General features: G+C 41.5%; 2 protein-coding genes across 2 annotated transcripts in view; both read right to left on the bottom strand.

The window, feature by feature from the left end:
* nectin3b (nectin cell adhesion molecule 3b) overlaps nt 1–460 on the bottom strand; it is a 59,307-nt gene extending 58,847 nt beyond the window's left edge. Inside the window, exon 1 of the mRNA XM_029700774.1 lies at nt 245–460. Coding sequence (XP_029556634.1) covers nt 245–350 — 106 coding nt within the window. The 5' untranslated portion in view covers nt 351–460. The remainder of the gene's footprint in view (nt 1–244) is intronic.
* A 2,113-nt stretch (nt 461–2,573) lies between these two features.
* diablob (diablo, IAP-binding mitochondrial protein b) lies at nt 2,574–12,671 on the bottom strand. The gene is made up of 6 exons (XM_029700773.1): nt 12,548–12,671; nt 12,104–12,236; nt 11,820–11,945; nt 7,792–7,902; nt 7,486–7,582; nt 2,574–5,119 (listed from the first exon to the last, which is right to left on the bottom strand). The coding sequence occupies exons 1-6, from the start codon at nt 12,586–12,588 to the stop codon at nt 4,926–4,928; spliced, it is 702 nt and encodes a 233-aa protein (XP_029556633.1). The 5' UTR covers nt 12,589–12,671; the 3' UTR covers nt 2,574–4,925.
* Nucleotides 12,672–13,657: the final 986 nt, after the last annotated feature.

The raw sequence follows: 13,657 nt of genomic DNA, 5'->3' as shown, positions 1-13,657 counted from the left end.
AACTTCTCAACAAAAGTTCCCCTGCCTTGCACAGTCGTTAGTGGCATTCGAAAAACAAGTCGACCTTTCGTATTGAAACAATACAGTCCAAATCTCAAATGAACTACTACAACAAATATTTTGTAGACTGTGTAAGACGAGACCCAAGTCGGCTTGCTGCCTCGCTCTCACTGGCTGCACTCAGAACTTCTCAAAATCTTTTACATTGGCTAATGTTACCGAGCGTTCACAATGTATAGCATACCTGTCAAGATGTACAGAAGAACAATAAATAAAGCATGCTGTCCTTTGGAAAGCGGGTAATTCCTTAGGCAAGGCAGGAACATTTTGAAAGTAGAGCCGTCTTCCATCGAACACGCTTGTCTGTCCGCTGGACTACGAAACCTCCTCAGCAACAACTCCAAACTGCGATTGGACTGTACCACTAGAGCACCAATAGGGGGGCTCACCTGATTCCAGCGATACAGTCAAATGAGAAGCAATCCTCCAGCACACCATCCCTGAAAAAATTGTGTAATATATAGATTACGTCATCCATATTGCAAATAAAGATTTATACATTTATGCTACAGTTGAAGGACACATTTACTGAGTAGGCCTATGAGATAAGATGTGTTTCTGAACGGGGGTAATTTCCCTGTGGTAATTGGTAAGTAAAAACACATTACCTATCATTAATTAACTGAAGAATTAATAAAGATTTTCTGAATGAGATCAATATAAGAGACATGAGTAACAATATGGCCTGAAATTTGATCAACCGCTGATTAGACATATTTTGCAGGTTGCAACAAATCTTTGGTTAAAGGGATATTACACAAACATGTATTCTAAGCAAGTGGAGGTTTTAATCAGACACATTGTTATATACAGCATGGAGAATGCAGCACAATGAGCGTGGCACGTGCCAGTGTGGTCCACATCCATTGCTGTAAGCCTATCTCTGCTCCCCATGTCCGAATTCCTTCCCGTTCCCATGCATGTTTGGCCCAGTCACCTCTCTCTGAAGGCAAGTTAACTCAGGACCAGCATCAGCCTTAATCCCCTGTTCCCCACTGGTAATCCCCCCACCATAACCTCTCTCCAAAAACCCAATCTGTGCATCCGTCCCCCTGCCGTTCTTCAACAACTAGGACACATCACCCCAAGTCTAATTGGGGCGTTCAGAAATTAACTAGCTAATCCTTGCAAACAGCAATTGTGGGGGGCACCCCTCCTTTTGGCTGGAACCTAACCAGGTCAGTGCTTTAATTTCAGTCTCATATTCTGTCTTCTCAAGAGCCACCAGGGACACAATTACTCTCCTGACACCCTATTCATCCACACCCTGGCACAGTGAGGCAGGCCAGGGTATGTGTCTAAGCGTGTGTGTTGGGATGTGTTCTGCATGTCTTTCCATCTGATTTATGAGATGGGGGAAGAATATATCTTAAAGAGTGCCCTAGCCATTGTGAAGGATGCTAAGAATACTTTTCCGACCACAACAAAAGAAGACTGTTTTTTAAAAAGCACAATGTCCTGGTATTGGATTCTAAGAGATACATTGTCAGATTAGTAATAAAATTCCATTAATAATGGGGTTATAAAACATATTTTTATGTACTCTGCGCCATCGTCTTGGAACGCCTTACAAAATACTTTTAAACTGGAAGAACTTGTCCCGATTGGTATTTTTAAATCACTGATGAATGATCTTGAGACTGATTCCCTGACCTGTCAATGTTTTTAATTTGCTGTTTTTGATTTTGTTATACTCTTGTGAATTTTATGGTTTTTACTAGATTATTTGTAGATTTTCAGTTTGTTTGTCTGTAATGACTTGGTGCTACCTATCTTGGCCAGAACGCTCTTGAAAAAGAGATTTTTAAATCTCAATGAGCCCTTCCTGGTTAAATAAAGGTTTAATTAATAATTAATTAAAGTGCTCAGACACTGATATCCTACTGTGTGAAAAAAGAGAGAATGTTCATAGGCTGCTAGGCTAGATACCGGTCAGCCAGAGCCATTATTACTTGCACAGATGCAGGCTTATAGTTGTGTTAGGGAGTCTGTCAGATAGTTTTGATGGTGAGAAAGAGTGGAACAGATACATGCTTCATTTGTTTCATTTTATGATCTATGGTTACACCACACTCATGGCCTCATAAAAATACAATGACTTCAAAGTTTCACCAAACTCTCCCACAACCCCTCTCACGGGGTAGCGAGTGGCTGTCATTACAGAAACGTTGTGCCTGCCTGTCAGTAGCCCCAGCAGCAGAGCCCCAGGAGCTTTCACCTCGACGTGCCTGAGAGCAGAGGCACTCATTCAGCTCAAGACCTTCTCATCTGCCATGGATTAAATCAACTGAGATCTGAAACTCGACACCGTGTTCTATTTCAATCTATTTCCCCCTCTAGCGGTCTCAAACTTCAATGTTTTTTTTATTTTTTACTTTCACATCCCTCAGGTGTCTTCACTTTTTCCAACACAACCTTTCCCACTGATGCAATACCTTAATTCATGCAATGAGGACATATATTAGGATTTCATAAAGCAGTCAAGTGCATATGAAATAAAACGTATTTCATTATTGTGTGTTTGCAGTGTGTTTATTGCTTCACCAACGGAAAATATACAAAAAGAAGCTGGCCTTGCAAGTGACTCTTAACCTCAGATCTACCATATTAACTCAATTTTTAAGTCTATGGAACTTGTTTGTGTGTGACTTAAAATCAAGAATGTGTCTTATCTGCTTGCATGTTCCCATCTATATCATTATAGAGACATTCATCTGTTGTCATGCAAATAATCTAGAACCAGACTGCAGAATCCTCTTCTTAGATTAATACTTTGCACTCTGATCCATGTTAGTCTGATGAATGCTGTGCATGTTCTTGTCATCACCTTAACCACATGGTTTGCTAATGAAAGAACACATCTGCATATCTTTAGCAGGAACATGGATGGTTTTTGAGACAGGCAGCATTATTAAAAGGTCATGAAGTAAAACAATTGCACTACCATTGTCAGACACCAGGGCACATTTGTTACACAAATTCTCTGGTGGGACCATAATACACCTGTTATAAAACATAATTGATGAAATGAAGCAATAAATTGAAGCTGAGGGCGATAGAGGAAAAGGAGCTGTGTAACAGAAAAACTTTCACTTTGAACAAGAACCATGATGACATTTTTGATGGTGGATTTGTGGTCTTTAAAACTATGTTGTCCTGTGGCTGGGATAACAAACATCCCGTCCTGCAATCCGTGTTCACATTGTTCTCTTTCACAGAGCACTTTGTCTCTCTGTGGAATGTTGAGTAAGCCTCAAGGGCTCTTCAGTGAGTGCCAGGGGGATTGGAGGGGCTGGTGGAAGTGAAGCTCAGTGTAATAAGTGCAAGTCCCCCTTTCTCTCTTTATCCTTTTATTCTGTGGGTCTCCTCCCCCCATACATCTCTCCATCTTTCCTGCACTCTTATACACGTGTCTGTCTTGGCCATGGGCAGGTCTGAGACTGTTTAGCATAAGTCATTTAGAAAACAGAGGGAACAAACTGGACACTATCAAGTGTTTCCCAGGCCAGGGTATGGTTGGATTGACGAATGTTCATCTCCAGCTCCTTAGGTGCCCCTTGATAACACTCTCTGTATCCCTACAAGGTTTTCATTGGACAACATGTTTTCCCAGGGACAGTTATACTTTGTACTCTATTCAGGCTGAGTGACTTTTAGAGTTCTAGACCATTTCACTCAGCTTTTCATATTAAGGTTAAATCCTTATAGAATCACAGTGAGAAAATACCATGGATGTTGTGCTTTAAAGTGATAGTATACCCCAGGTTCAAAGAGTCTGAAGTTTTAAACCTCAACAGCACTCTAACATCAAGATGCGTTCACACCGAAGACCATCAAGTTGTACGCTGCAGTGAATGGGAAAGAGAAGCATCATTCGAAAGAGTGAACTTCTGAGAGAGCTCTAGAGTGAGTGCATTATAATAATACCACTATAAAGTGGTGCATTCATTCACTAGAACCAAGTCTGAATTTCCACTCAAATTTAGTATCTTTATTCCTCCCAAGCTTGCACCTCATCATGCATGAGTAGATTCAGAGTTGAGAGCTGCACAGCAAGGATATTATATGAACCTACAGCGACATCTGCTGGCCATAAAGTGAGAAGGCTGTGACACTGGGAACACAGCATGCTGCTACTCATTTGGGACCCCTGTTCAGACTTGAGATAAAAATACTTAACATGGACTTAAGGCAAAATTTGACTTTAGTTCATGTTAAGTCAACTTAAAGGCAGAAAGTGCATAAGAAATGTAAGTGTTTCCGCCCAGACCAAACACTATTCTATTGGCATGTTACATACTAGTAACAAGAATCAGAAACCAACCTTTTTTTACTTGCATTTAAAAAGTGACAACTGATAGATACACAAACAAGATCAGACTGCAATAAAAACATTTAAAAAAAGAGTCACATGCACCTTTTGGCTACCTTTAGAGTTAATACAAGTATTGTTATTTCAGCACTTAACTCCTAAAAGTACTTAATACATTATCTAAAAAAAGACAGCAGTGAAGCTGTAATCTCAAATTGCACTTCTCTGCTTAAATGCACACAAACACATGACAGCAGTATATTCACATTAGCAGTATAATAACAATATTTAATTTGTAGAGCATATATCCCACACTCAATGCAAAGTATTGCACCCACAAATTGGTTCCCATGATTGAGTCAACTTATCAATAACTGATCAGCGGTGATAACAAGAAAATCCCCTCCACTCTAAATTCCGTGCATCAAGAGGCGTTTCACCACTAGGCCGCCATTCAGGCAGCATCAATGTACAGTCCATGTGGCCTAGTAGTCACATCATACAAACAGAATAAAGTGGACAAGACTGTGGGAATGGATGTAATAAAGTAGAGTTAGTCCTCTCGCAGATATGCCTCAGGGATGTCTTCTTCCTCCATGGCAGCAGGAAGCTTGATCCTTTGACTGTCCTCTGCTTTGGACTCCTTTAGGTTCTTCTCTGCCTCCTTAAAGAGCTGTCTGATCTGATCGACATGAGACTGCGCCACCTGGAGGCTGGTCTGTGCTGTCACAGACGCCTGGTCGGCACCTGAAAACACACACAGTCTACAACCAAGGACCAAAATGGACACAGGTGGACACTCGTTGTCTAGGTTCTCTATTCCCACCCCCAATGAAATAATGACCTATCAGGAGCACCAGAATATAGTATTAGGCCTATACTTCAAACCTTTGATCTTAATTTTTTAAATCACAAAATAATAAGTGTGTGCCATTTGAAATAATTAAACTCAGCAAAAAATGAAACATCCCTTTTTCCAGGACCCGGTCTTTCAAAAATCCAAATAACTTCACAGATCTTCACTGTAAAGGGGTTAAACACTGTTTCCTATGCTTGAACCATAAACACTTAATGAACATGCACCTGTGTAACGGTCATTAAGACACTAACAGCTTACAGACGGTAGGCAATTAAGGTCACAGTTATGAAAACTTAGGACACAAGAGAGGCCTTTCTACTGACTCTGAAAAACACCAAAAGAAAGATGCTCAGGGTGCCTGCTCATCTGCGTGAACTTGCCTTAGGCATGCTGCAAGGAGGCATGAGGACTGCAGATGTGGCCAGGGCAATAAGTTGCAATGTCCATACTGTGAGACGCCTAAGACAGCGCTACAGGGAGACAGGACGGACAGCTGATCGTCCTCGCAGTGGCAGACCACGTGTAACAACACCTGCACAGGATCGGGAACATCCGAACATCACACCTGCGGGACAGGTACAGGATGGCAACAACTGCCCAAGTTACAGCAGGAACGCACAATCCCAACATCAGTGCTCATACTGTCCGCAATAGGCTGAGAGAGGCTGGACTGAGGGTTTGTAGGCCTGTTGTAAGGCAGGTCCTCACCAAACAAACATCACCGGCAACAACGTCGCCTATGGGCACAAACCCACCGTCACCGGACCAGACAGGACTGGCAAAAAGTTATCTTCACAGACGAGTCGCGGTTTTGTCTCACCAGGGGTGATGGTCGGACTCGCGTTTATTGTCAAAGGAATGAGTGCTACACCGAGGCCTGTACTCTGGAGCAGGATCGATTTGGAGGTGGAGGGTCCGTCATGGTCTGGGGCGGTGTGTCACAGCATCATCGGACTGAGCATGTTGTCATTGCAGGTAATCTCAACGCTGTGCATTACAGGGAAGACATCCTCCTCCCTCATGTGGTACCCTTCCTGCAGGCTCATCCTGACATGACCCTCCAGCATGACAATGCCACCAGCCATACTGCTCGTTCTGTGTGTGATTTCCTGCAAGACAGGAATGTCAGTGTTCTGCCATGGCCAGCGAAGAGCCCGGATCTCAATCCCATTGAGCACGTCTGAGACGTGTTGGATCAGAGGGTGAGGACTAGGGCCATTCCCCCCCAGAAATGTCCGGGAACTTGCAGGTGCTTTGTTGGAAGAGTGGGGTAACATCTCACAGCAAGAACTGGCAAATCTGGTGCAGTCCATGAGGAGGAGATGCTGCATTAAGTACTGCAGTGCTGGTGGCCACACCAGATACTGACTGTTATTTTGATTTTGACCCCCCCCCCCCCCCCTTTGTTCAGGGACACATTATTCCATTTCTGTTAGTCACATGTCTGTGGAACTTGTTCAGTTTGTCTCAGTTGTTGAATCTTATGTTCATACAAATATTTACACGTTAAGTTTGCTGAAAATAACCGCAGCTGACAGTGAGGACGTTTCTTTTTTTGCTGAGTTTTAGACTACATTTTATTTGATAAAATGCTAAATTATGTAACTCATCACAATTGACTAAGAAATTATGCTTTAATGATAAATTATAATAAAAATATTACATGAATTGGAAACTAAATTAATGAGGCTGCACAAACATGAGTTTTCCATTCATACAACATGACGGGTAAATTACCACAGTAGATTTTCCATGGTAAAATAGTAAATACTTTATTTCAGTTGTACGGAATGATTGTCAAATAGATCAAGTCGCCCTTAGTCTGTTTAAAAAGTAGGATTCAATTGTTCTGATTATTATACCCATAAGAGCGCAAAATCTTGAAAAATGTTGGCAGCAATCAGAACTAAAAAGAACCTGGAAATCCACTTTAGGGAGTGGTAAATCGGTGGCCAAAGGTTGCAATTGATATCAGCTGTGCGGGTAATTTTAACACGTATTGATGGTTTAACAAGAGATTACCTTGTGTTAGTACACTGGCAAATGTTCCTTGCAATAGACCCAGAAGCACTGGTAGGTTGCCAGGTCCCAGATTTGTTTGTGCCATCATGTCATGTGGAATGATAGCCTGGGTACCAGCCTGTTTGTGCTAACTGTTAGGGGTATTGGCGGGTCAACCTGAAGTTAACATAAAAATCCTAACAAATCTACTTTCTATCATCTAATGTGGGAGAAGGTGCATAGGATACAGTACCCGCGTTGTATGCCGTTTCAGCTGCCAGTTTAGAGAGGTTGAGGGCCATCATCCAGTTAGACTCAAACCTCTTACAGTCCTCCCTCAAATCACTCACCTAGAAAAAGACAGCAAGAGATGGGACAAGGACATGACTTGAGTTACTCATTCAGTCAAAACAAATACATACAAAACTCTTGTTTTCCATTTCTGTGACGTTAAATTAACAAATACAGCGGGTGAATGTTGACAGAGAATAGTCTAAGCTAACGAGGCAGCCTGAGTAGTGCATGACTTTTGACCTCTTAAACCACTGATGACACCTACCTCCTGGCGCTGGCGAACGATCACTTGCCACACAGAGTCCTCCTCCACAGGGGTCAGCTTGCTGCCTGAGGCAACATAGTGCTTGTGTAGGGTCACCAGTGTATGTATAGTCTAGAGAGAAAATGCAAACATTAGCTAGCTGGCTAACAGACAGACGCACAAACCAACACGTACAAGTACATACTGTGTGTACACAAGTGGAGTGCACTAAAGTGAACGTTGCTGTGATTGCCCTACTGTAGCTGCAGGCGCATCGTATATGTTTGTGTCGAATCTAAGATAAAGCCACATAACTGGTGTAACTTGGGAGAGTGCAGTCTTCCACTGTCACAGACAAATACATTTCAGAGTTTATGAATGGACAGTAGAATGAATCCACAGTAAAAGCTGAGTAGAGGATAGTGGGGTCTGTTGAGCCACCCCTTGCTTCTAGGAAACAATACACAAAATCAGTCATGTGACCACATTTTGGAAGAGGTAATCCATTTATGAAGGAAGAAACCACATGGAACAAACTGGTAAGCCAGTTTTTAATATATAGTATGTGGACACCCCTTCAAAATAGTGGATTTGGCTAATTCAGTCACACCCGTTAGTGACAGGTGTATAACATAATTTTTTTAAATCAAGCACACCGCCATGCAATCTCCATAGACAAACATTGGCAGTAGAATGGCCTTACTGAAGAGCTCAGTGACTTTCAACATCACAGAATGCCACCTTTCCAACAAGTCAGTTTATCAAATCTCTGCCCTGCCCCGGTCAACTGTAAGTGCTGTTATTGTGAAGTGGAAATGTCTAGGAGCAACAACTCAGCCGCAAAGTGTACATTCTGTGTTCTGAATGGTCCGCAATCTTATGTTCCATGATTCTAGAAGCAGAAGCACGAGTTTAGAACACCTACATATACTGAAACTGGACAATATTAGAAGTTCAGATTCATAAGCTACAGGCAGAGTGGGACTGGCGAGTGCTGAAACACACATATAAATATATATATATATATATATATACACACACACACACACACACACACACACACACATATACATATATATTTTTTGTAAAAAAAATTAAACCGGTCCTCGGATGCAACAATCACTTGAGTTCCAAACTGCCTCTGGAAGCACAATAACTGTTCATTGGGAGCTCCATGAAATGGGTTTCCATGGCCAAGCAGCCGCACACAAGCCTAAGATCACCATGCACAGTGTCAAGCTAGGCTCCTTAGTTCAAGTGAAGGGAAATCTTAACGCTACAGCATACAATTACATTCTAGGCGATTCTGTGCTTTAACTTTGTGGCAAAAGTTTAGGGAAGGCCCTTTCCTATTTCAGCATGACAATGCCCCTGTGCACAAAGCAAGGTCCATACAGAAATGGTTTGTCGAGATCGGTGTGGAAGAACTTGACTGGGCTGCACAGAGCCCTGCCCTCAACCCCATCGAACACCTTTGGGATGAATTGGAACGCAGACTGTGAGCCAGGCCTAATCACCCAACATCAGTGCCGACCTCACTAATGTGCGTGGCTGAATGGAAGCAAGCCCCTGCAGCAATGTTCCAACATCTAGTGGAAAGCCCTCCCAGAAGAGTGGAAGCTGTTATAGCAGCAAGGGGGTGACCAACTCCATTAATAATGCCCATGATTTTGGAATGAAATGTCCGACGAGCAGGTGCCCGCATACTTTTGGTCATGTAGTGCATGTCAAAAAAATGTAAAATGATTTTCACAAAGTCAAACGAATGTACTGTGTTATAGGTTTCATGATGCCTGTATCTAAACCAAAGTAGATAGAGATCCCAACTGATGAAGAAAACTATAAGCCACAATATGAGGTCCTAAACCTATCATGAAAGTGCATCCTGGTAGCTGTATGGGCTAATAGTAAAAATGCTTGCCTGGGGGTAAGTTGAGCCAAAGGCCACCATTCAAATTATGATTATATTTTGTCTGTTTTATGCATAATATTTTTGCAATGAACTCAAGATTTGCATTGTTACAGAGCAAACATCAGGCCCCATGTATACTGAAGTAAAACAAGCCCCCTTCAAGGTTCTTGAGAGAGCAGCCAAAGAAGTGCAGGTAGTCCACTTGAGCAGCAGCAAGATCACTTTTACTGAATGACACAGATAAATTGACAATAAAACATGTACTTTGCGAAAGAGGCTATGACAGTAGCACACAAGGTCTTATCCGATGCCATGGAGCTTGCTAATCCTATCAAGAATCTCACATGGGCTTAGAAAAATGTAGATTAATTTCCTATGAATTGGCACATCCCTGTCCCAGACAACTGGTCAAGAAATGTAAGCGAAAATGATATTGAACAGCGAGATCTATATCTGAATGTAGGCATACATTTAAGATATACAATATATCACACCGACATTCCATTAATTAAACTGACCTACCAGCACCCTCACTCACTTATCCCAATGCGGCTCAACTTACCCTGTCCCTATGCTTAACTTACTTACCCGGGGTAGGTTGTGCCAAGAGACCATATGTTTCAGAAAGGATACACAACATCCTGAAAAATATGTAGATAGCTTTGTTCGAAAGAATTCTATACTTTCCTTGACTTAGTGATGTTGAATGTAAATGGCTAAACATACTTCACTGTATTAGGGGAGAGTGGGGTATGCTGAACACTGGCCTATGAGAATCACTTTTGTGACATATGAAGGGGGTTAGGTGACAAACAATGGACAATATGAAAGAACTTTACAAAAATATCAATGTGATAGTTAAGACAAAAAAATATTTTGATAACATTGTGGCAGTTGCTACCCATGACAAAAAAAATCCCAATACTGCACATTATGATATTTACACGATATGAGCCCAAATGTAAAGCAAGTGCCGTGCTAAGGACTTTCAAATCTGTTTTGTGAAACCCACGAAATTGGTGAGTTAATATTTGCGATGTGTATTCCTCAACCTGTCATTCAGATGTTTTCAGAGATGTATGGGTTGTCAGGGATTGGTCCAAATTCACCTTTAGCCACCCTCATTTTTATGACAAGTGCCAGCTGCGTGGGAGTGCCTGACGCCGTTGGCTGAGGCAACAAGCCGGGTAAGAGGCAGAGTCGTGTGGCATTGGCTGTATTGTGATGGTTTTATTCTTTAAAGTAAAAACTACCAGAATTCAGTAGCAAAGCCCTACAATCGATAAAAACATAGCTAAATGCCAGTGAATTGAAAATGTGTCCTATCTACATTATCTTACTGTGAAGCTGGCTGTCGCTTCTGTGCCTAGGCAAATTATTTGCTGCAGTTAAACCTCCCATGACCAAGAGTAACTCAAACACCAAAAATAACATTACGATGTAACCCAACAGGTAGGCCTACCTTAGAAGTAAGCTTTTAGACTAGTGGCCTTCTGTGTTGAAGTTCAGACTTAGTGAGAAGTGTGCATCTGTTAGGCTGTGTGTGAGATGGTGTTTGTGTAGGTGCTGTGTGGTGTGTGTATTAAGTAACTCATTTCCATAAATGTGTACAAAAAGTTGTATTCTAATTTCATGAATTGTTTCAAATTGTTACAAACTCAGGTTTGCATAAAGCATTCAGATGTTAATATTACCACCCTACTTTAAATTACTGAGCTTAAATTACTGTAAATACGTATTCCATACGGACTAATTTCTATATTACATGTCTAACTTGAATAAAATACAATTTCAATAAATTATACTTTTATTTGAATCATCCCTGCTCTACATCAGCCCTGAAAATGTAATTACAATATGACCACGGTATATTGAAAAAAGATGTGTTGAATTTAAGAATCCAGACAGGTGATTTGGAGCCACAATTAACTAAGGATTAACATCGACCTGTCCATGACCTTATTGAACTTTTCTGATAACTTGAAAATAAGATCTCAGCTATGGTAAGTCCTATCCTAATGAATCAACGTGTTTTATGTTCCTGCAAAGTTTCTATATAGCATGGGATAACAAAGTATAACATCAGAACCAAAGTTTAATTGTCTCCTAACACATGGGAATGTGAAAAAGTGGTTACCTTAACGTACTGTGTGAATGAGTCTACGAGTGCCAGGGTGGTCTGAGAGAGAAAGGTGTTGGTGCTATCTGTGACCAAAGAGGATGCCCTGCGGACCAAGGCCTCATGAGACAGGTTGTCTTGTTTCTAGAAGAGGGCATAGAGATGGATGGTTAGCTTAGCTAGTCTTATTTTTGGTTTAGTTTTCCACTGAATTGGAACATGCAACTGATGAAGGAATCTACAACTGGCTTACAAGTCTGCATGACTAGCTAACTGTATATCGTTTAAATGTGTAAAACAACCTGTGAGAAGGGCACTGCACATAGGCCACCAATAGCAGACAGAGATATCCAGTTCTTCCGGATCACAGTGGGGAATTTCATGACTTGTCGGCGCACCAACGCCCCACTGAGTCTCCCCAGGTTTGAGGCATAGCTAGAGGACAGAGAGAAAAACATGTAAATCACGAAGTGAATTGCCATTTCAAGATACCACAACCTACGTGTAATTTAGTAGCCACGACAAGTAACGTTAGTTAGCTAAGAACAGTAACATTAGCTAAACAATCATATCTAGCTAATGTTAGCTAGCTCGCATAGCTAGTTTTGTTTCGACATATCCAAACGCTAATTAACGTGAACCCTTTGGAAATACACCGGCCTTACATAGCCTAGCTGTTTATATTAGGTCAAACTTGACACACTTATAATTTACTACGTGAATTAGCTAATAGCTCGGCAACTTACCTCAAACCAATACAAAAAACCCCTCTCCTGAACGCCGACATATTGGTCTGACGCAAGAGGAAGTTATTCTGTCTTCTATGGTATTTTGACGATTGCACAATTTAATGTGCATTTGCCACCTACTGTGCGGGAAGGAAACAGGATTCCCCAAAATACCAACCAAAACTATAAAAAAAACGACAAAAAAAATCTACTTAACTAAACAAGAAAATATACATAATAAAAAAATCTGATCCCTACACAAGCTCAAGGAAAACCGGAAGGGCGGGTCTTCCGGCGCAAGTAACCCCGTTTGCAAGTCTTCAGGTGTAAAATCCCCAAAACTGTTCTGCCGCAGACACAATAATATCCAGTTTCTTAGATTTATTTGAGACTTGTGCCGTACAGTTTATAACTGTGGCAATGAACGCCACAAAATCCACCTTTTTAACACAGAGGGTATCATTTGACTGGCAGCAAACATTTACTACAGGCTCTGGTGCGCCCACAACCATATCTTCACTAGTTTTCGCAATTCTTTTAAATCAACTCTGCATAGGAGATTCGATTGACGGCTCTAACTTTTGCCACCTCAATCTCCTTCACCCTTACAGGGCACTCCAGGAAACTTAGGAATTTGTAGAAGATGGAGCCAGAGAGGATGGCTGCCGTTTTATGGGCTCTTAACCAACCGTGTTATTTTGTTTGTAACTTATTTTGTACATAATGTTGCTGCTACAGTCTCTTATGACCGAAAAGAGCTTCTGGACATCAGAACAACGATTATTCACCTTGAACTGGACCAATAATCTTTCTTTAATGAGTCAGACGAGAGGGATTTACTCCAGTCACCCAACAAGGCCCTCATCCCTGTCATTCGCAGGAGAAAGAGACAGAGATATTGGGGTGCCTTGTAAGGATCCGGCAATGAGTAGCAAATCTGCTTGTGCCATCAGTATTATTCAGAGGTGTGGACTTGTCACATGACTTGGACTCGAGTCACAAATATGATGACTTGCAACTCGACTTTGACTTTAACACCAATGACTCGTGATTTGACTTGGACTTGAGCCTTATGACTCGACCTGACTTGATACCCTCCCCAAGCCCAAATATAAAAAATGATGCTAT

The sequence above is a fragment of the Salmo trutta genome, chromosome 19 (assembly GCF_901001165.1).
Source record: "Salmo trutta chromosome 19, fSalTru1.1, whole genome shotgun sequence".
NCBI lineage: Eukaryota > Metazoa > Chordata > Actinopteri > Salmoniformes > Salmonidae > Salmo > Salmo trutta.
The sequence above is the reverse complement of the archived record's forward strand: the minus strand, read 5'-3'. Positions and strand labels throughout refer to the sequence as shown.